This window comes from Podarcis erhardii (genome assembly GCF_964252035.2).
Source record: "Podarcis erhardii genome assembly, chromosome: 2".
In the NCBI taxonomy this organism is placed as follows: Eukaryota; Metazoa; Chordata; class Lepidosauria; order Squamata; family Lacertidae; genus Podarcis; species Podarcis erhardii.
Window position 1 is genome coordinate 15,756,196 of NC_138498.1, and position 24,214 is coordinate 15,780,409.

Consider the following 24,214-nt stretch of genomic DNA (forward strand, 5'->3'; position numbering starts at 1 on the left):
AAACACTACTGTAGGTCATCCCCAATTGCTTGAGAGTATTTGTGTGGGGGGGGGGAGGGGGGTGATCACAGGTAAAAGCGCAGTGCAAATTCTGCTCTTCTGAGTATGGGATTCACGCGAACAGTACAGAGAAGCAGTTGTTGAATTCTTGCGCTAGGTGTCCAGCTATTGTTAAAGTCAGATTACTGCAGTCAAACAAGCAGTTAACTAATTTGTTTTTATCATTAACATTAATAACAAATCTGCTGGTGACTAAAAAGGGGGGGGGTTCTAATGAAGTTAATGCATTAAAAAATGTTTTCAACTAGTCAAATGTCTAAGCCTAATGTTGCATGTAGGCAAAACAAATCAGTTAGCACTTAGCAAGCGTCTGATCTAGGAGAAAAGCACAGAGAATATAAACCAGGGTTTGTCAACAGCTAGCCTAGGCTAGGGCTGGGTGATACATCAAAAAATCGTCCAAAACTGGATTAAAACCCATATCTGTTTCATAATTTTTGACCTGGCAATATATAACGAATCATGATTATTTGTGTGTGTGCGTGTGTGCACGCTATGCAAAAATCACAATGCGGGGAAAACCGTGAAGCCAGCCAATGCCTCTAATTTCACACATTGTGATATATCAGTATATTGCAATGCTTAGCTGGTGATATCACGAAGCTGAAAACCAGATACCGGTCAGCCCTAGCCTGAGCCAATCCTCTCTCCCCAACCACAAGTAAAATTTTCTGGCCAAAGACACACCAATTTGGGCAGCTGTCAGGGACAGGACTCAAGTAAAACAGAACTGGGATGGGCAGAGAAGTTTAAATTTCTCCCTGGTCTCCACCATTCAATGAGGAAGGGAGTGAAAGCCACACTTCACAGCTCATCTACGTTGATCAGCTGAGGGCTATGTGTCCCTCACCTCCGTATCTCTGTGTGTCTCATGTGTGTGAATTCTGTAAGCCCGATTTGTGTGTGACAGAGAGCATGGGGTGACCACATTCGCCATTGGTATGCTGCCCCTTGGCGGTTGGACAAGGGTCAATGTAGCCATTTGGCCAAAAATGGTCAGGCAGCCCTGCTATAGATGAAGCAACTGCAACAACTTTGGGTCGTATTTTTGGCTCTTCACCCAAAGCCATCAACACTGAACCCCTGATCAGCTGAGCCACCATTTTCTTACCGCTTTGTTCCAACCCTCTGATTGGGGGCTATGTCAATTGTATCAGTAACAGCGTCATGGCGGACAGCCAGACCCAAGTCAGCAATGGCACAAGTTCCAGTCTTCTTCACCAGTATATTCTTGGATTTCAAGTCCCGGTGAGCAATCCCAGGTTTTCCTAGTAAAATGCAATGAAAGAGAATCCTACAATTGTCCTTCGGTGTAATGATAAAATTATTTGCCAATAATAAAGTCCAAAAAGGAGCAGACAGCAGCACAAAAGCCACAAAGCTCAGTCAGTGTTAAAACTACAAACTACAAAGTGTTAACTATGAAGGAAATAAACAAGATCTCTTATCAGACTCAGTGCAAGAGCCAGTAGATAGGATAGTGGCCTTGTGCAGATATGCATTGTTAAAAGGATAGTTTAGCAGATATGAAGAAGCACTGGAACGATAACTCCTTGGGAAACCAATCCTGATCATCTCAAACTACAGTTCCTCATGATTTCTAATGTAGGGAATTGTGGCTTATACAGGTTGCTTACTTGTTTTACCCTAAATACTACTAGTCTCATTACCAGCCGACTTAAACTTTCTTCCTGCTTTCATCTAAAGAATGAGCTACTTCGTCTTCCTCGGTTTATGCTGGTCTTAAGAGAAGCCCTGCCGCTTCCTAAACGACCTCTGTAAAATGTGCATCTGTCAAACCTGTTTCTTACCTTGGGTTCCCACAATTTCCATGTGCAGGTGTGCTAGTCCACTGGCAGCGGACAGAGCCAATTTAATCATCCCCTCGATGGTTACAGTGTATCGGTTGAGGTAATCAAACAGAGAGCCATACTCATGGTAATCGGAGACCAACCACAACTGAGTCCAAGTGCCATTATCTGTTGGCAAGGCAAACGGGAGAAGGGCCCATCAAAAGGGTGAAGAAAACGGCAGCCATACTTTTGCGCTAGAATTCATTGAAGAGCAGCAGGTAGCATATACAACAAAAGGTGGAACAGTTGAGAAAAATCTGTTTACTGTATAGAATAACAGAATTGTGGAGTTGTAAAGGATCATCTAGTTCAACTCCCTGCAATACAGGAATATGCAGTAGAAACCTGCAACCTTGGCATTACCAGCACCACGCTCTAACGGAGCTATCCGGCATGAATATGTTTGCAGACATTTACTATGGTATCTACTAGGTCAAGTTCAAGGCTGCTGTGCTAGTAGTATACAAAGCCCTGAATCACTCAGTCCCACGATGCCTTACTTTGTACACTCTAAGTTGATCACCAATATCAGTTTCAACAATTTTTTATTGGTTTTTACACTATTTTCCAGCATAACATCCTTTTAAACATCATCTCGAAATTTTGGGTTTCATAGCCTAAGACTTCCTTCAACCTCGACCGATGGTTTTCTAAAGTCTTTCTAATAGTGCATTTTGTTACTATAATTATTGCTATAAACTCAAATTTCCAATACATCTATTCTTAATTCTTTTCACAATAATTTATAAATTACTCCTTACAAAACTTCTTTTAAACCTACAAGCGATGTCATTGATTACAACTGCTTTCCAAATATATTGAAAACTTCTTCCATTCCTTTAGGAAAGTCTGGTCCCGCTGGTTCCGAATTTTCCCTCTTAGTCTCGCCATCTCAGCATAGCTGATCAGTTTCTCTTGCCACTTTTCTTTAGTAGTTGATCACTGATATCACTGGGAGGAGCACCATTGGTGACTATTTACAGGCCCCAAGCATCACTCATGTCAACGAGGAGTCATGCCTACAGTGTCCTAGGTCCAACTCTATGGAATTTCCTCCCACAAGAAATTGTACATGAACCATCTCTACTGAATTTCAGACATCTGGCCAAAACCGCTTTATTCTAGGCCTTTAAATTCTTGAGGTTTTATATTTCAGAGGTTTAAATTTTAGCGCCAGTATGGCAAAGCGGTTAGCATATCAGACTAGGGCCTGGGAGACCAGGGTTCAAATCTCAACTGGGCCATGAAGCTCACTGGGTGACCTGGGGCCAGTCACTGCCTCTCAGCCTAACCTACCTCACAGGGTTGTTGTGGGGGATAAAGGTAGGATAGAAATCATTTATGTCTAAGTTTTGTATATTTTACTGCTGTACAGTGGTACCTCAGGTTACATACGCTTCAGGTTACATACGCTTCAGGTTACAGACTCCGCTAACCCAGAAATAGTACCTCGGGTTAAGAACTTTGCTTCAGGATGAGAACAGAAATCGCGCGGTGGTGGCGTGGCAGCAGTGGGAGGCCCCATTAGCTAAAGTGGTGCTTCAGGTTAACAACAGTTTCAGGTTAAGAACAGACCTCCAGAATGAATTAAGTACGTAACCAGACATACCACTGTATGGTACTTGGAGACTTACATCGTGAAAAGCTGGAATTTTATTTAAAAATAAATAAATAATAAAATAAGCATTGTCTAATACCCTAACCCTACTTCACGTTCATCACCTTGCCCCTATTTAGGACATGTAGCAGTTTCAAACAGCCGTATGAACTTTATGGTGTCTGGATCTCGATATGGGCCACACTGCCTCCCAGGAAGTAGCAAACTGCCAGACCAGATCTGTTGCCAATAAGCCCTACAGACACAAGACCAACTGGAACTGCTGTGAGCGGCAGACCCCAACAGGACTGGTCCTCGCACACTTTGCCCCAACGAAAAGGGAGGAACAACAGAAATTCCCCCTGTCATGATCTCTAGCAAAGGCAATGATCCCTGGGAGACTAAGGAGAGGGTAGGGCTTGGCAATATATTGAAATATCATCCAAAACCTGTTTGAAGTCCATATCATGATATTGGTTTCATACTTTTTGACCTGGAATATATTGCGAATCATGATGTGTGTTAGGGTTGGGCGATGTATCATCCAAAATGGGTTCAAGGTCCATATCGTGATATTGGTTTCCTAATTTCTGACCTGGCAATATATCACGAATCATTTTGTGTGTGTGTGTTCTATGCAAAAATCACAATGTGGGGAAAACATGAAGCCAGCCAATGCCTCTACTGTACATAGCTCCATTCATATTCCAGATATTGTGATATATAGGTATATCGCGATGTTTATAACAATGCTGAAAACCAGATATCACCCAGCCCTAGGAAAGGGACAGATCCCTGAAGCTGCCTGACTTGGCTGTCAAGAGAAGACAGTGTGTGATAAATCACATACAACATTCTTTTGCTCCTGCTGTATGAACAGCTCCAAAGTGAAGCACATTGTTGTGGCATTACAGGAGCAAACGACTGGTGTCCCCAAAGGCCAAGCACACATACGCACACACAACACTGCATACACTTGAAAGCAACTCATTTTATACCAGCCTTCTTTGGCATCATCAGACAATGAATACTCTTTAATAGCTACTAATAAGAGTAACTGTTAACCTTCGTTTCCTGTCAAGATTATCAATTTTGCATGAGAGGCACAAGATCAGGTCTATAATGCAAGAGCTGTTTCTCAAAACTGGCAATATCCAAGCTGGTACAGAGACATGAATTTTAAAAAGCGCACTAAGCTTAAGTGATTTCTATAGCAGCAGAAGCATCTGTGATGGGCTGGGTATGTTTTCCAGGTTGAGAAACTGAACAGCTTGGACAGAAATGGAGGAAGTCAGATGACTTTGCCGTGAATGAAGTCCTAGGACTTGCTTAGCCCCAAGCCACCCCAGGGGAGGTTTTGCTTGAACACTCTCACAGAAAAGCTAATAAATGAGCCAGTCACTAAACTAGAAGCTGGTGAAATTTAAAAGGCAGGAGCCCTCACAGTGTGTGAGGTTAATCGTTTCTGAAAGCCTGGGAAAAGTTATTTGTACACTGGTCTGCAATAAAATCAGTTTTGAGAAGGGAGTTATTTGAAGTAGCTGAATTTGAATAACCTTTTGAAGGGGGAATGTGACAAGCTGCTTGGGAAATATGCCAGTGTAATACATCTGAATTCTGCACATATTCAAATCACGCCAATGTGACCAATTCCGCCAATGTGACCAATTGTTACGACAGTTAGCAATCAGAAGCCAAAGGCTGTGACTGTTGCACATCTTAAAGAGGGAGAGGGATGGTTCTGGTTGCTCTACGCTTGAACCACCACCAGCCAAATGCAAAGCTGCCCCTGTCATGGACAGACATAGGCAAAGTGATACTCAGAGCTGCTCTGCTAGCCACTGCTGCAGTTTCCTGTGCTCAACTTAGAGCAAGGGTAAGAAAACTGTGGCCCTCCAGTTGCTGTCAGACTCAAACTCCCACCAGCCTCAGCTGGCACGGCCATTGGTCAGGGTCGACGCAAGCTGTAGTCCAGAAACATCTGGAGGGCCAGAGGTTCCCCACACCTGGGTCTAGAGTTAACTCACCCAAGGTTGAGCTCTCTCTCCTCCCATCTGGTCAGCCCAAATTGATTTTTCACATTCAACTCTTTGAGTGCTTCATGATGACTCCCTTGAATTTTCCAGGTGAAGACCCTGAGAGTGGCCCTGTGCCTCCTATCATTGATCAGAAAGGAAGATTGAACCAGGTGAAGTGTCTATTATTGTATCATTGTGATATGGGGGGCAGGAAGAGGAGGGGAGAACTGCCCCAGCTGAATTTTGTCTTATGGCAGCCGTAAGATACAGAAAGACAACAGTATGCCTCCCTTGCCCATAATCCTTTAGCTTTCTAGTTTCTTTGCCTTTCTTCCTCCGCCAGAGTCAGTGTGAGGTTTTAGCCCTATCAAAACTGGCCTCTCACCAAAAACAGTAAAAAAATAATTGTGCTGTGTTGCTGCTTTGTCTCTCAGCACTTAAGGCATTCACGAACATTTCAGGATGACACATCAGCGCAGTCAACAGACACAGAGGCTTCAACATCGCCATGAAACTATAATGTAGACTGCAGATAGCACAAAGCAATATTTTAAAATACAATCTGTAACTCTGGTTTGTTTACTGGAATGCAGAAGCAGCATAATACCTTTGTTGTCTGCAGCGATAAACCCCAAAATATTCTCATGGCGCAGCATGACCGTTTGGTAGATCTCGGCTTCTCTGAACCAGGATCTCTCTTCCCGCGAAGAAAAGATTTTCACAGCTACATCGCCGCCACGCCACCGGCCACGCCACACTTCCCCAAAACGACCTTTGCCGATTATTTCCTGCAGGACAATTGTCCGAGCCACAGTGCGCTGGACAAAGAGTGGCAAACCTGCTGGCAAAAAGTTAAATTAGAGATAGGGAAGACAAGGCCAGTATAAAGAAGAAAGTAGGCCAAGTTTGGTTATGACATACAGTGGTACCTCGGGTTACAGGCGCTTCAGGTTACAGACTCCACTAACCCAGAAATAGTACCTCGGGTTAAGAACTTTGCTTCAGGATGAGAACAGAAATTGCGTGGCAGCAGCACCAGGAGGCCCCATTAGCTAAAGTGGTACCTCAGGTTAAGAACGGACCTCCAGATCGAATTAAGTTCTTAACCCAAGGTACCACTGTATTCAAGAGTCCAAATCAAAGATTTCCTGCTCTTATTAAGGCCTGATGCAGCAATTATCTTCTAAAGATCCAAAGTGTGGATATCCTCAAAAGAAGCATAGCAGCCACGTCACTGAAACAGGAGCTTGAGTCTGCAGTCCTATGTGCGCAACCGGCCTTTGCTATTGTGGCTGGCTGACAATGCTCAATATGCAGAAAGAAAGGGTTGAATTCAACATTGTGCTATGCTGAATGTTCTGTCTAATGCCAGGCAGAACAACCCCCCTACTCTCCATCTGTATGCCATCCTGGGGTTCTCCTGACCCCCGAGCCAATTTGGGGGGTCACACATATGGGAAAAACCTGTTGCACAAGTGGAAGCCCTTCCACATGGCTTCCACTTACAGGGTTTGTTAGTGGAATACTCATGCAGTAAGAAAGGGAAGTGTTGAAAGGGATCCCATAGGGCAGGAAGCCAAGGTGGCTTGGCTTTAAGTACTCAAGAGCCTCTTAAGGCGTCATGTGCAAAAAAGAGCAGGTTCCTTCAGCTTTATAACAGATGTGAAGAGGGAATTTCAGCAACTGCCACTTGTCGTGCAGGAACCTGTCTCTTTTGCATCTGACCATGCGATTGGGACGCGGGTGGCGCTGTGGGTAAAACCTCAGTGCCTAGGGCTTGCCGATCGTATGGTCGGCGGTTCGAATCACCGCGGTGGGGTGAGCTCCCGTCTTTTGGTCCCAGCTCCTGCCCACCTAGCAGTTCGAAAGCACTCTTAAGTGCAAGTAGATAAATAGGTACCACTTTATAGCGGGAAGGTAAACGGCGTTTCCGTGTGCTGCGCTGGTGCTGGCTCACCAGAGCAGCTTCATCACGCTGGCCACGTGACCCGGAAGTGTCTCCGGACAGCGCTGGCCCCCAGCCTCTTAAGTGGGATGGGCGCACAACCCTAGAGTCGGACACGACTGGCCCGTATGGGCAGGGGTACCTTTACCTTTACCTTATGCTATAGGCAATCCATTTATAACTTCAGTGTCCCGTGTGGTGCCTATGAGTAGAAAACTGGCACATTCTCAATTCAGATTCCATTTTAGCAATGGGTACAACTAGACCACATTTGAGGCTTGCCCATCGCTCAACCTCAGTCAGTCCTGTGTGCAAAATGGGGACACTGACAATCTATCCTATATGTCGCTGGCAATTACTGAGCTATTGAGAAGCATTTTGAATGCTCTAAATGATACGCTAACTTGCGCCAAAGATATGCAGCAGATGTGAATGCAGCTATGATACCAGGCCTGATCTGAACTATAATCTACACTGGGAAGGTGATAAGTCACATGGGCACCTATTGCAGCACATAAGGAAGTGGAGCAAAGGCACATCCTTCCTTTCCTGCCCATTTTCACCCCTGCTGTGCAACAGAAGGGAAAGGAAAATAACTGCTGAGAACTTGACTTTGAGGAAGAAAACACTCTCTTCTTTAACTACTCCAGGCGAGAACAGCAGCCAATTTAGGGCGAATTGCTACTTGCTTTCAGCACCTATTGTTTAAACTGCAACACTAAGAAGGAGAATGGTTTCAGAATTCCATCATATTAAAGAAAATGATTTAATAATAATAGTAATTTTATTACAGTGGTGCCTCGCAAGACGAAATTAATCCGTTCCGTGAGGCTCTTCGTATAGCGGTTTTATCGTCTTGCGAAGCAAGCCCATTGACAGATTAGCGGATTAGCGCTTTTAGCGATCAGCTGTTAAGCGGCTTATCAGCGGATCAGCTGATAAGCGGCTTAGCGGCTTAGGAAAAGGGGGGGAAAAGGGAAAAAAACCCGCAGGAACTCGCAAGACATTTTCGTCTTGCGAAGCAAGCCCATAGGGAAATTCGTTTTGCGAAGCGCCTCCAAAACGGAAAACCCTTTCGTCTAGCGGGTTTTCCATCTTGCGAGGCGTTCGTCTTGCGGGGCACCACTGTATTTATACCTCGCCCCTGTGGCTGGGTTTCCCCAGTCACTTTGGGTGGCTTACAGCATATATAAAAACATAATAAGGTGAATATACTGCATTTTTACTAAAATTAGAGCCATATAACATAGCTTAGCAACATTTTTAAAAAACAAAATGTTGCATAAAAAGGAAGGCATTTGTACCTGAGCCAGAGCCAGAGGTAGACAGATCATACACTAGATCTTGAAGGGTTTTATCCTTGGATAGACACATCTCGCAAGATGGATCTTCCATGTCCAGCCGTTGACGATTGTGATATACTCGCTGGTGGTGGTGAAAGACAAAAACCACTATGATCAAAATGACGAACACAAGGAAGACCGGGCCTGCAATCACAGCCACAAGCTCCACAGGCCCCCAGCCAGAAGGTGTTTCGTCATCTTTCCGATGCCCTTGAGGAGAGACAAAGAACAAACGTTTCACCTTCAAATTCAAAACCAGCACGCATGCAATAATTTTAGGTTGCATTTTAAAAGTGCGCAGAAAGGTCTGTGATGATGAAAACCAAAGGTATGGAGCAAAGAGAGATGAAAGATATTGGCAGGAATTTACACTGGTTACACGGAGCATGTGCACCCTTCCTCCATCGCAGAGATCATGAGCATCCCCCTTCTCCCCCCCCCATATAATTTTTTATTGGTTTTCCATTGATTATAGATATATACAGTCTAGATTACATAAGTTGTAACAGCTATGTTATATGCAACTTATGAGCATCCCCCTTCTTGTTTTCAACCAACTGCAGTTTGTCATTTCATCTGAATTAAAACGAACTGCAGTTAGGAGAAAATGGAAGGTAGGAGGAGGCTTTTGCTCATAACACTAAATCAGGGTTCAGCATTATATCTGAATCAGGCCACTATAATACTGAAAAGAAAGTCTAAATGAATGGGATTTTTGTTTTCATTCTCTAGGTTTTCAGAAGTCTCTTCTCACACTGATATAGACAACTAATGGAATGTTGATGCAAAATAAGAAGACAAGCATTGCTTCAAAGTAACATAAGCTACTTCCATAGACTTATCCAGCATCTCCTTTATCCCCTCTCAAGAGTTTACTGCTTATTACTGAAATTGACTCCCTTTTTAAAATCCTAGAATCATGCAAATTTGCTCACTTCTATTGAAAGAAAGCTCTCTTAGGCCTTAAGTAACTATATGGCAGGAAGGCGCTTCTCAGGTGTGGCTTTTGCTGTTATGATGTTTTATGAAAGTCAGAAACTACTTGCATAAGCAGAAACTTCACTCCAACATGCAGCAATTGTCTACTTAACAGAACATAAAGCTGTTGAGTCCATAGTAGATATGCAGGCTAAGCGTATTAAGCATAACTTCCATAGCTGAGAAAATAGTCCTTCTTTATCTTTCCTAATTATGTAACCCAAATGTTTTGCTTTAAGTTAATTCACACGTAAGTCTTAGACTGCATACGCACCATATATTTAAAGCACATGACTTTCCCCAAGGGAAATGAGTTTACCCCTCACAGTGTTACAATTTCCAGGATTCTCCAGGGCAAATAATGTGCTTTAAATGTATGGTGTGCAGATAATCTAAGCCGAACCACAGCTTAGAGGAAACACACAAGTGAGTGGTTTCCTGGAGAAAAGATGGCAGCCTGTGTGTGTGTGTGTGTGTGTGTGTGTGTGTGTGTTCCTTCATTCCTGTTGCTGCACTACTCAGATCTAAGCCATGGTTTGGCCAAATGTGTTGTCCAAATCTGGGCTTGTGGTTGGTCTCCTCCATAAGCTATAAACTCAAGAACAAACCTTGTGGTTTGTGTGTAAATTTACATATGTTTTCTAATTACAAAATAAACTTCGGGGGGGAGGGGGAGAGACGCACAATTCATGGTTTGTCTGGAGTGAGACAAGCCATGAGTCCAGGTTCAGCAGATACACTAAGTCAAACCATGCTTTAGCTCATAGAGGAACCCTCACACTCATGCATTTGTGCTAAGCCATGGTGTGGTTTAGCATTAGAATTTAAGGCACAGTAAATATGCATTAACCTTAATCCCCAAGTTTTACAAACACATTGCTTTTCTGTCAAGTCTGCCATGCAGACAGGCTCTCTATAATCTGACAGGAACAATGAGTTGCAATGGAACTTGATGTCACGAGGGGGAGCCAAAGGGATTCTCACGTGTACTTTTCACCCTCTGCAAATAAGAACAGAAGAGCAGCCGGGCAGCCTATCATCCTGTTTCCCAAAGTAGCAAACCAGACACCTATGGTCTGAACTGGTCCTTGCAGGCAAGCTACCTTGGAAGCAGTACAGAGCCCTCATGACTACTAAACACTGACAGGTAAATTCATGGATGACAAGGCGAATTCCTTTTTAAAGCCATCCAAGTTGGTGGCCACCACAACATTTTATGGTAGTGAATTCCATAATTTAACTATGTGCTGTGTGCACTTTTTGTTTGTCCCAAATTTCCTACCATTAAGCATCATTGGATGATTCTGCAGTCTAGATTTAAGAAAGAGGAAAAAAACCCTTTTTCATCTACTTACTCTACACCAGGGTTTCCCAAACTTGGGTCTCCAGTTTTTTTTGTACTACATTTCCCATCATCCCTGACCACTGATCTTGCTAGCTAGGGATGATGGGAGTTGTAGTCCAAAAACAGCTGGAGACCCAAGTTGGGGAAACACTGCTCTACACCATACACAATTTTATAAACCTCTTATCCTGTAGCCCCTTACCTTTAGTCTAAGCTAAAAAGCCCCAAACAATGTAAGCTTTCGTCATATGAGAGTTGTCTAGACCCTTGATCAAAAGCCTGTGAGGCAGCATTCAAGTGAGAGGGTCTAATATACAATCAAGGAATTTCATGCATAATTTAACTCCTGTCTAGGCCCTAAACAGGGTGCTAAAACCTGCATAGCTGTGAATATGCCAAAGGGCGGATAAGGTATTTAAATGAAAATCTAGCAGGATATGTCTGCTCAAACCTGTTTGGCTGTTCCACATAATATCTGCGTTTATAATGCTAACTGTTCTTATCCATTCCTCCCCCCCCCCCCAATTTATATTTTATTATCTTCCGTCAAAAGAACAACACAATAAAAACACAGTCAGGATATAATCAAAGATGCATATCAAAAGAGCAAAATAAAATTCCAATCAAACTCTGGTATCAAGAAAAAAAAAATCTAAACATATTAAATACAATGTCACTAATATGAAACCAAATAAAGAATTCAAAAAAATCCCAGTTAAGAAACTATATCAGGCTCAGGTGCCCTCAGAGTATACAGCTGTAAGAATAAAATAGCTACTGTAAGTGTGCACATAAACCTAATTTTTTATTTAAATTACTAATTTAAAAAGAAAATCCCCACCTTTGGTTAATCACTCTCTACTGCAACTGAAAAGCAAAATAAATAAATAAGTCAGAAGTTTTTATCTGACTTTCACCAGAAACACTCAGGAAATGAAGTCTTCATTCCCTATGTATTTCTGGTGAAAATCAGATAAAAACTAGGTAGGTGAACCATCAAGGCTTGATTTCTGTCAAAGTTTGAATTAACTTTTTCAAGCCTTTATCATACAGTTTAATAACAGTGTTCTAAGAACGTTTATCAGAATCCTGATATTAAAGTTCCAGATGAAAAACAGGTTCAGCTCTGGTTTTGGAACTGCTCAATCTCAAGAGGGTGGTAATTTTGACATTTAAAGCCTTATACAGCTCAGGATCTGTATACCAAAAGGACTGTCTTTCCCATATCAACACCAGAGGCCTTTTTGTGTGTGTCACCTCTGAGGGAGGTCCAGAGGGTGGTGACAAGAGAATGACCCTTTGTGTAGCAGCTGCCTATCTAAGGAATGCTCTCCCCAAGGAGACCTGCCGGGCATCAACTTTTTCATTGTTTTGGTGCCAGGCAAAGACGCTTGCATTTTCCTAGACATTTTGGCAGAACAAATGACTGGATAGCTGTATTATAATTATGTTTTTAATATGCTTATGTATTTTTATTATTGCATTTTCATTCCGCTAGTACCATATTTTCGCTCCATAGGGCGCACGTGACCATAGGGTGCACCTAGTTTTCAGAGGGGGAAATCAAGGGAAAAAATATTCCCCCCCCCCGCCCAGCTCTGGGAGCAGCGGACAGGCTGCAGGCAGCCTGTGCGCTTCTCCCAGACCTTCTCCCTGCTTTTGTGGGAGGTGGGGGAATTCCCCCATCTCCCGCAAAAGCCCACAGGAGCCACACACCTTTTAAGGAGCACACGGCTCCTGCGGGCTTTTCTACGAGGAAGGAGAAGGGACTGACGTGGGAAAAGCCCCCAAGAATGGCGTGCTCTTTAAAGGGTGTGCGGCTCCTGCGGGCTTTTCTAGGCGGTGGGGGAATTCCCCCACCTCCCGCAAAAGGCCGCAGAAGCCGCGCGCTCCTTAAAGGGGCTGCGCGGCTTCTGCTGGTTTTCCTAGGAGGTGGGGGAATTCCCCCAACTCCCGCAAAAGCCGCGCGCTCTTTAAAGGGTGCGTGGCTCCTGTGGGCTTTTCTACGAGGTGGGAGAAGGGACTGATGCGGCCAGTCAGTCCCTTCTCCCTCCTGGGGAAAAGCCCGCAAGAGCCGTACGGAGCTTGTGTGTGGCTCTTGGGGGCTTTCCCCGCCTGCCTCCCCCTTGCATTCTCTCCATAGGATGCACACACATTTTCCCTTGCTTTTTAGGAGGGAAAAGGTGCGTCCTATAGAGCGAAAAATACGGTACTTCATTTCAGGACATTTTGGAACAGGAAGTGGCATATAAATTTAATAAACCTAACCGATCAGCTTCTTAATATGGCTGTTGCCCCTTAAATCAGGGGTCAGCAACCTTTTTCAGCCGTGGGCTGGTCCACCATCCCTCAGACCATGTGGTGGCCTGGACTATATTTTGAGGGGGGGGGGATGAACAAATTCTTATGCCCCACAAATAACCCAGATATGCATTTTAAATAAAAGCACACATTCTACTCATGTAAAAACATGCTGATTCCCAAATCGTCCACAGCCGGATTGAGAAGGCGATTGAGCCACATCCGCCCCCCGGGCCTTAGGTTGCCTAGCCCTGGCATAAATAATTTCCCTTGAGACTGGATTCTGTTGTGGGGCTAATCACATTTTCCCTCTACTCAAGCTCCAAAATTGTGTCACTAAGAATGTGGTGCTGGCTTTCAAAATAGTGCATCTGTTGCTTTTGGCTTTTCTAAAAATGGAATGTGGTTGTACAAGAGTCATGGGCATGTATTTGCAATGCCATTAGTGTCAGCAAAACCACTAGCCCACTCCATTTTGTGAACTTTTACTGCATATTTTTCAAAAAATGCATTCCATGGTTGTGTGCTCTCCTCCCAAACTCATAAAAAGAGGAAGGATACTAAATCTGCCTGTACCCTACTATTTCAGAATGGAGTATTGCTCATCTATCCAGCCCAACTTCCAAAGGGTGGGGGGGAGTGAGAGTTGCGAAAAAAAGAATGGTTTTCTCATCCTCTTATATGGGAAATGGATGTTGTGCTCTGACAGCCATGTCTGAAGAGTGGTCAATAAATATTAGCAATTAAAAAATACACACCCAAATAAGTAAAAAAATAAAATACCCCCATGATCCTTTTGGTATTATAAAACAAAAAAGAGAAATACTGGTGCTGGATTTAGCAAGCACAGCACCAAGAATAAAACCAGATGTTTCAAAAATTGTATTTTAAGAGACCCACACACTGCACTCTTCCCTTCAGCTTACTTACCACTGGGTACCAGAGGATCAATTTTGTTACAGTAGTCTTCATAGCAGCAGTGTGTATTGCGCACATCTTCTGAACTCAGGCAGAAGAAGGGTTTTCCAGCAGGTATCAGCTTGGCTTTAGGGATACAGGTTCGGACATGATGCATCAGTCCATTCACATTTGTTATTGAGACCATGCAGGCTCCGTCTGTTTCACATGTAGTGTTGCCTTGGTTGCATTCGTTGCACTCACACAATAAAGCTGAAGAGACACAGAAAAAGAACGCTCTTGTTAGCAAACTCCCAGCCGAAGCACAACTTGTGGTCCCACTACCCTGAGATGGGACTCCAGATTGCTCCAAAGTTTCACCAAGATGAACCTGGCTTTAAAGCAGGACCAGTAACATTACAGAACGTTTTGAACACAAATAGGCCAAGACTACATGTCCAACATTTACTGCTATGTTCTCAGATTTCCCATCTGCTAAAATCCATAAAAGAATGACTCATTCAGTTCCTAGTTCCTATAATTCTATATTGCCACCAGGAATAAGACAAGCCTCTCACTCATAGCTACTCTTTATAGAAAACACTCCCATACTTAAGGACTCTTCAGTAAATTCAGTTTGGAGAATCTCTCAAACTGATGCACTTTCCCAATTCATGTATGAACTACTGAAAATATATGTGGGCTTAGCTACCTCAATCAGCCAACTGCAAAATAAAGCATTTAGAAATATATTTTTAAATAAATATCAGTGCTTCAGAATATCCCATGCTGGACACTGACTATCAATGCATTCTTTTCAGCTAATTTGTTTCTGCTCCGCCAGACTATCTTTAAGTGCAAGAGAAGCAAATCTGCTGAGATACGGGCCCTTTGTTGAGAATTTCAACTAGACTATATATATATATATATATATATATATACACACACACACACACATATTCAATGTATTACCATGCAAAACACCTCCCATTAAACAAAACACCCCCCCCACCCCCCACTATCCACCCCTGAAAAGGACAGGTTCATTTCCTGTAAGATACTGAACAGCTGGGTTGAATATCAATGACAAAGGCAGGATTCAAACTGTTATCTGCAGTGAAAGACCCAGCATCCTGCCTGTTACTGGGAAACTTTAAAGCCATCAGTAAGCTTTAGTACAGTACCAAGAAGTTATCTGAAGCTGCAATTCATTCTCTAGAACAATTTTTAAAAATAACTCCAATATACTGTTTACCATAGCAAAGCAGTTGGGGTGGGGAAGTCCAGAGAAACCAAAAACATCAACTGAGGACACACGGTGGCAGGTCAGCCTGCACCACTTTGGTTAAGTCAACTCAAAAAGGATCGTGGCAGTAACTGCAAACAGTTAAGTGTGAGATCCCAATAAGTATATCACAGTGGTTCCATTAATATACAGACATAACTCGGAAGTCGAACGGAATCCGTTCCAGAAGTCCATTCGACTTCTGAAAAGTTCGGAAACCAAGGCGCGGCTTCTGATTGGTTCCCGACTGTGCAGGCGTGCTGGAAACAATAGCGGAAGCTGTACCGAACATTTAGCTTCCCGAAAAAGTTCAAAAACCAGAACACTCACTTCCAGTTTTCGACCATTTGGGAGCGTTTGACTCCCAAGGCATTTGGGAGCCGAGGTGCAACTGTATTCAAGGTCATGTCCAGAGAAAAGTACTGGGTGAGTGTTCCTCAGCCCCATGGCATTTGTGCTATGGGGTTCTGCAGGGTACAATTCTTCCCCAGTGGTATTTAATATCTAAATGAAGCCATGGGGTGTGGTCATTAGGAGTTCTGGAGCGAGGTATTGCCAGTATGCTGATGACATGCACTTCTGCTTCTCCATAACATCTGACTCGGGAGAGGCTGTGAAAGCTTTGGAACAGTGTCTTGGTGGACAGGATGAGGGCCAATAAACTGTGTTTAAATCCTGGAAAGGTAGCGGCTCTTTAGGAAGGTGGTTTCCATGTTTGGGAAATTGGCGAGCTACCCATTCTGGATGGGGTTGCACTCCCTCTGAAGGAGCAAGTGCACTGCTTGGATACACCTTTGTCATTTGAGGCCCAAATTTATTTTGTGGCTTTGACCAGTTTCATCCAGTTTGCCAACTACAGCCATTCCTGGACAGGGATAGACTAACCACTGTAGCCTTGTGGCTAGATTACTGTAATGCGCTCTTGGTTCAGAAGCTTCAGCTGCTGCAGAATGCTGCAGCCAGACTGCTGATGTGAGTTTCTGGTCAAGAACATGTGACACCATTGTTAAAACAGCTGCACTGACTGCCCATCTGCTACCGAGCCAGGTTCAAGGTTCTTGTACTGATTTACAAAACCCTGAACAAGATGGTTCCAGGATACCTCAGGGATCTCCAGAACCCTTATATTCCAGCTTGATCACCGAGATCATCTGCAGGAGTGTCTTTGGTCACTCCTGAGCTGGTGAGGCTTTTTTGACAACAGTGAGCAATCAAGCCTTTCATGTCATTAGCCCCATACCCTACCATTAGAGATTCAGAGGGCGCCTTCTGTGCCAACTTTTCAATTCCTGATGAAAACTTTTCTGTTCTGCTGGGCAATTAAGACTGCATCCCCCACAATGGTCTACTGATGTTTGTTTTTAATTTCTTTTTGCTTTTAACTTGTTTTTAACCTTTTACGATGTTCTCATTTGGTTTTATGTGTTTTTATATTGCTGTAGACTGCTGCGATTTTTTTTTTTGATACAGCTGTATATAAATACATTTTATAAATAAATTAATAAGTTGCTGATGACATCTGGATATAGGCTTTCAACATAAACTGTACCACAAACTCCCCCGGCAGCCTAGGGCAAGCCACACTCACTCAGCAAAGTACAGTAGGGACCCACATTGCAGAGTTGTATTAAGGATTGCTGAGATCACAGATGAATTTAGATAATCCTCCAAACAATGGTTTTGAAGAATGGCAATGTGGCACAGGCTTGCACTCTCTTCCTTCCTCCTCACATCCCAATCCCTTTCTCCATTTACAGGTTTTCTCCAGCTGTGACATAGGAATTAGACAAACTACAGCTGCTAACTTCCAAACTACTTCAAATACACTTACTTCAAACCATGATTTTAGAAGTTAGTGCTACCCTGCTTACCTGATTCAATGTCACAGCAAACTGTGGCTGGAAGAAAATCAAACTGAAGATGGAACTGGCATGCAAGGAAAGGGAATGCATGTCCTCATGTTACCTTCTTACTACTCCAAACTATGGCTTGGACGATTGGGTTATGATTTCTCAACTGTGACAATGAGAAAAAAGCTCTGAACAATTTTACAGGGCAATCCTACTCAAAGTAAGTCCCATTATGTTCAATGGGTCTTCCGCCATATAAGTGTGCAATGAATATAATAAATGCTATTGTTGAACCTCATGTGAGAGCAGACTCATGCTGCAAGGGAAAGATAGAAAAGGGGATGGGAATTTCCAGATGGGAAATGGAAGCCACCCCCCCCCCGTCCTGTTTTCCTGTGAAATGCACTTAAGGACTTCTTGATCAGTTATTACCGTATTTTTCGCACCATAGGACGCACTTTTCCCCCTTCAAAAATGAAGGGGGAATGTGTGTGCGTCCTATGGAGCGAAGACAGCATAGCCCCGCGACCCTCTGCCGGCTGGAGAGGTGACGCGCGGCTATGGCAGGAGCCTCTATAGCCACACGCCACCTTTCCAGCCGGGAGAGCGCGCTCGGGGCTAAAGAAGCCCCGCTTACCCTCTCCCGGCTGGAGAGGTGACACGCAGCTATTGCAGCAGCCTCTATAGCCGCGTGCCATCTCTCCAGCCGGCAGAGCGTGTGTGTGGCTAAAGAAGCCCCCCGCGACTCTCTCCCAGCTGGAGAGGTGACACGCAGCTATGGCAGGAGCCTCTTTAGCCGCACGCCTTTGCGCTGCTCCCCGACCTGCTCTTTGGGGCTGGTGGTGGGCTCCCCCCAGCCAGCCCCAAAGAGCAGGTTGAAAGGAACCTGAAGCCTGGAGAGTGAGAGGGGTCGGTGCGCACCGACCCCTCTCGCTCTCCAGGCTTCCAAGGTAGCCGCCTGAAGGCGTCTGAACGCACCTTAAATGGCACCTTGTTTTAGAGGGGGAAAACAAGAGGGGGAAAATTCTCCCCCTCTCTGCGCAGCGCCTCCTGCCACTTCGCTGAAGGGGCACTGGGCAGAGAGGGAGAGATTTTTTTCTTCTTGTTCTCCCCCCTCTAAAACAAGGTGCGTCCTATTGTCCGGTGCATCCTATGGTGCGAAAAATACGGTACCTTAAAACAGGAAATAACCCTGACTTACGGATTTCAGGGGGTAGAGGATTTACAAAGAACAGGGACACACAGAATGCATTACAGCCTCCCGCCCAACATTTCTCCCTTATAAATGTTCTCACCTTGCATTCATATATCAGAAAAAGCAAGTTTGAGAACACACATTTGCCAAGAATGCACATAATTCCATTCTGAATCTCGCAGGTACATGATGCCACTTGTTTTCTATGAAGCAACAACCACTTGCTACACTATGGGATAAAGACTGCATTCTACCCTTTATTCAAATGCAAGGCAGCTGCCAATTTTCGTATCTCAAGCCTCCAAGCAAAAGCTGTTCTTCTCTCAAGGTGGCTGGAAAAGAAAATGCAGCCAAATCCCGAAACAGCAAGGATGAATATAATAATGTCAAGGAGAAGGGTGGGTGCACATAATGAGCACGCCATACTTTCTACAGCTGTCATCAGATCCTGTTTCCCCAGAGGGGATAAAGAGCATGTACGTACCTGCAGTGTGGAGTTCAAGGCAAAAAGTTGGTTGCAACTTTTAAAAAGGAGAAAGAAAAAGCTCTGTGATTAACTATTGCCCGCTCTTAACAACAAACTCCTCCAATCCTTAGGAAGATGTTATCACACTGTCAAGTCAGTTCAGAATACCGTTCAGAGGCAATGAATACATCTGACAATCTAAGCAGGGTCAGGCCCAGGTCAAGCCCTGGAACGGTGGTTCTAAGGAAATATCCAAGATGTTGCAGGAAGCGATGATGTGTACGCAGACAGTCTTCTGTATCAGCACCACAGTGAAATCTCTAGCCTAGCACACTGGCCTGACAGGCAGAGAGTGACATCTATAGTCTTGGTGAACTCTGTGACTCCCAGGGGGGAAACTGGCTAAATACCAACCTTGTAATTACCGTATTTTTCGCTCTATAGGACGTAGTGGACCATAGGACGCACCAGACCATATGAGGGGGAGAAGAGGGAATTTTATTTTTTTAATTGTTCTCCCCCTCTAAAACAAGGTGTGTTCAAGGTGCATTCACCCAAAGCCTCCGGAACGCAGCGGGAGTTCCCACTGCGCTCTGGAGGCTTCAGGCGGCTACCTTGGAAGCCTGGAGAGCAAGAGGGGTTGGTGCGCACTGACCCCTCTTGCTCTCCAGGCTTCAATGAAGGCAACCCGAAGCCTCTGGAGTGCGGCGGGAGTTCCCTCTGGGCTCCGGAGGCTTCAGGTTCCTTTTGACCTGCTCTTTGGGGCTGGCGGTGGGGGGAAGCGCTGCTTTCTCCCACCGCCAGCCTCAAAGACCAGGTCAGGGAGCAGCGCAAAGGCGGCGAGCCGCCTTCCCGCTGCCCCACAAGCTTGTGGGGCTGGCGGTGGGGGGAAGCACTGCTTTTCCCCACCGCCAGCCTCAAAGATCCCTGAAGCCTTTGGAACGCAGCGCAAGTTCCCGCTGCGCTCCAAAGGCTTCAGGCTTCGGGGACAGCCTTTGGAGCCTCCGCAGGACCCCTGCGGAGGCTTTGCGCAGCCATCCCCAAGCTAGAACAGCGAGACGGAACGCTCCACAGCACTCCGTCTCGCTGTTCTGGCTTCGGGGACAGCCTTTGTAGCCTCTGCAGGCCAGCCGGGTGAAGGCACCCCGCTGCCCTGCAGAGGCTTTGCGCAGCTAACCCCAAGCTAGAAGAGCGAGACGGAGCGCTCCGCAGCGCTCCGTTTCCCTGTTCTGGCTTTGGGCTTAGCCGCGCAGCCTGCATTCGCTCTATAGGACGCACACACGTTTCCCCTTAATTTTTGGAGGGGAAAAAGTGTGTCCTATAGAGCGAAAAATACGGTACATTAAGGTCTCGCATCTTCACCTTGCAGTTGCAACTGGATGCAGCTTTCTGATTTTCCCTCTCAAACAGGACCAGTAAGCTGCAAGACAGTGCCTGCATTACAAGGTAATGAAGATCCTACTTGAGTAGGATTTTGACTGGGCTAACGTAAGAGTTATGGAAGGTAAGCTATTAAGAAGAATCAGTTACAAACTAACAGAAGAAGTTAAAAATAAAGTTTTCAATAGTAGTTCACAAGAGATAAACATAGATTAGTACTTCAGCCCTGCTGTCTGGCACAGGCAGATATCCTTTCTATTTTGGGATTGGAAAAAGGAAATTGAAGACAAAAAGACTCTGCTGTTCCAAGATGGAGAGAGAGATACTATGCATTTGAATTATTTTGAAGGGGAGACCTCATTTTAATATGAAAATTCAAACAACTCAATTAAGGTTGAGACTGTTGATGGTCTTTAGGTTAATCAGTTTTCGGCGGCAGCTGTGCTGCCTTCTCAAAAGCTCTCTGAGAATGCAGCTATGCAAGGCAACAGTAGAAACTTTCACTCCTAAGTTTAGTTAAAAGAAACAACAGGTTTTTGAGTACACTTCCTTTACTATAGAGCCATTAAGTGACTTTGATTCTGACAACAAATGAAAGTCTAACAAATTATTGTTGGTATGGTGCAAGTTGGAGACAAGATTAAATTGAAGAGATAAGAAATAAAGGGGCAATTTTCTAGTTCTCTCTTCCTGAGCATCCAGCAAGTGCAAACACAATTTTAAATTCCAAGCCGTGGGGAGTGGAAAGAAAGGAGGGATCTTTTTTATTTTTTTGTAATGGCAAAACGACCACCATTAAGAGCAATTCCATTTGGTTTATTACTGCTTTTGACGAATATATGCAGTTCGGCCCATGTTGTTACTTAAAACACCTTAAAGTGACTAACATAGGCTTTAAAAGACCAGCAGATGCATGAAAACAAGCAATCCAGAGTCTACGATTCTGGATTGTCAATATCAGGGCTTTCTATTTTAAGAATACAACCTTTGGGAGCCTGCTTGTATTCTGCCCTTGAAAGGAGTGCAAGATGACAAAAATGTTGTCATCTCATTTTATAGATCCAATAACCCTGTAAAGTAGCTTTAAGCTAGGACAGTGACTTGTCCAACACTCCTGCCATGTAATCAGTGCACTACTAGACTTGTAGCAATTCCTGATGAGTCTTCTTAATGGGTTAATGCCTGTTAAAGTCCTGGCTCTGCCTGGCATACTAAATAGATGATACAAACATGTCCTGTTCTCTGACACAAAACTTCTAGACCATCCATGCTAAGCATGTACAGCACCCTGAATGCCCATTGGCTGGATTCCGCTGAATGTTTGGTTTTAACTGTGTCTATTCTGTTTATATGCATGAATGTACAGAAACATCTGTCAATGTTGGGTAGCATCTGATTGTAATCGTTGACACCTTGTCTGTAGTAACTGGTTTACTGAAACCAGTTTACATGAAAAAGGCTTCGAATTAGTATTTGTGTGTATCTTACTTGTGTTGTCTACAACAGCACCTGTGTGGGCACAGAACTCCCATATTAGAAACTGCACTAGTTTGGAGAGGAAATGTTAGCTTTCCATACTGCTGTACAAAATAGCCATACTAACATAAATACCACAAATTAAAAACTGCAATTGTTATCTTTGAAAGCCAGTCATGTGCTATAGGTAGCTAATTTTCCTATATATTACTGTATATGGCAGGTTAGTAATATTGCAGGTTTTACAAACTATCGGGGAGAATGATATATACAGAAACCTGAGACACATACCTCCTTTTCCCAGAGCTACTATAAGGATGTTAGACTTAGGAAAGCAAGAGAATATATTCTTATATTAAGGTGGGAAAACACTTTTGTCCCCCCACTTGCCAATCTGATTCTACCGGAAATCAACAAGACTTGCATTTGGTGCTGAATTTTAACAGCACTGAATTCAAGCCTTGCTGCAAATAAATAATTGGGAGTGCACTCTTAAGCTGTAACATCCCAATTGTTCCTTGGCAGCCGTGGGTTTACCTGTCCTGCAAATCAAAACTACAAAATGCAAATACAAATTTTCAAGGCTGTAGCCACTATTTACAAAACAAAGAAGTTACCCAAACAATACAGATGATTACTTATGAGATCTCTAGAATTTTATCTCATTTCATACTTCTTCAAAATCAGAATGGAGACTCATTCATAGATTGTACCCATAAATCCCCTTCAGTGCCTTGGTTTTCTCTCTCTTGCTTTCAAGAATGTTGTATTCCAAAATGTTATCATTCGTTTGATAATGTTGGAATGAATACACACATACACAGAGTCACAAAAAACTCTTCAATTTGTTTGATTTTTTCTAAGTTCTTAATCATTTTCGTTCAAACCTGAATCATATGATAACCGGAGAGTGATGGCTTGGTATAGTTGGCCAAAAATGGTCTTGTGAGTCAAATTAGGTGGTCTGGAGGACCTCATTTGTCATATAAACTAGAGGTTCCCCACCCTTGTCATAAATACACCAAAGGCCAGGACTTAGATGTTTTTATACAAAATGCAAAAATGTGAAGCTTTTCCCCACTCTTCACTTGGTACTGGGCAGGATATCCTCTAAATCAAATACTGTACGTCAAATTTTTCTTACATAAGTAGTTGAGCTTTTTTTCCAGCCCAATTGTTCACTGCAATAAAGTTTCCTTGTTGGAAAAGGGCTCCCAAGTCCCTTATATTTCTAACCAACAAAAATATACATCAACTTGCTTACCTGTGTTAAATCACTTGTCCATCAACCACACTGAACTGATTCTCCTGCAATTTACAAAAGCTTCTTTGCCAGAACTAGTGTTTTACTTGCCAATGTTTACTGCAGGTGGATAGGGACGGCTTAAAGGCCTTTTGCAATTCCTCTTCAATATGCTCTAAGGTTGTGTCCGGCAGCTAACCTTATAACTGATTTAATTTTTTAGGGGGGGGTGGAATGGGGAGTGAATATACCTCAAGTAAGAGGTACCAACTAGCAGAAGGGTATGTACAGCTGTCCATATTTTGGATAAGTCTACTCTGGGGTTTAGGGTAAAAAGGTAAAGGTACCCCTGCCCATATGGGCTAGTCTTGCCAGACTCTAGGGTTGTGCGCTCATCTCACTCTATAGGCCGGGAGCCAGCGCTGTCCAGAGACACTTCCGGGTCACGTGGCCAGTGTGACAAGCTGCATCTGGCGAGCCAGCGCAACACACGGAACGCCGTTTACCTTCCCGCTGGTAAGCGGTCCCTATTTATCTACTTGCACCCGGGGGTGCTTTCGAACTGCTAGGTTGGCAGGCGCTGGGACCGAACGACGGGAGCGCACCTCGCCGCGGGGATTCGAACCGCCGACCATGCGATCAGCAAGTCCTAGGCGCTGAGGTTTTACCCACAGCGCCACCCGCGTCCCACACTCTGGGGTTTAAAGGTACCTTAATCGGCCTTCGGTATTGTTTTATTTTAATTGTGATACACTTTGTCATTCTCTTTATAAACCACATTTTTTATGACATAAAAAAAAATACTATGAAATCCTTGCTTGTCTGCAACACCTTGATAATGCAGCCCTGTTTGCCAAGGTTGGTGATTTCACATGAAACAGGTACGTCAGCCTTAACACCCCAGGGCAGAAGGAAACATGGGCAGCGGGGGGCAGGGAGAGGGAGATTAGAAAGCAACTTGTGCAGTTCTGGTACTTCAAGT

General features: G+C 44.1%; 1 protein-coding gene across 2 annotated transcripts in view; it reads right to left on the bottom strand.

The window, feature by feature from the left end:
- ACVR1B (activin A receptor type 1B) overlaps window positions 1-24,214 on the bottom strand; it is a 40,809-nt gene that overhangs the window by 8,890 nt on the left and 7,705 nt on the right. For both annotated transcript variants that reach the window (XM_081849758.1, XM_081849759.1), the window contains exons 2-6: window positions 14,371-14,610; window positions 8,778-9,026; window positions 6,136-6,366; window positions 1,872-2,039; window positions 1,172-1,328 (exon numbers count right to left, since the gene is read on the bottom strand). In XM_081849758.1, coding sequence (XP_081705884.1) covers window positions 1,172-1,328; window positions 1,872-2,039; window positions 6,136-6,366; window positions 8,778-9,026; window positions 14,371-14,610 — 1,045 coding nt within the window. The remainder of the gene's footprint in view (window positions 1-1,171; window positions 1,329-1,871; window positions 2,040-6,135; window positions 6,367-8,777; window positions 9,027-14,370; window positions 14,611-24,214) is intronic.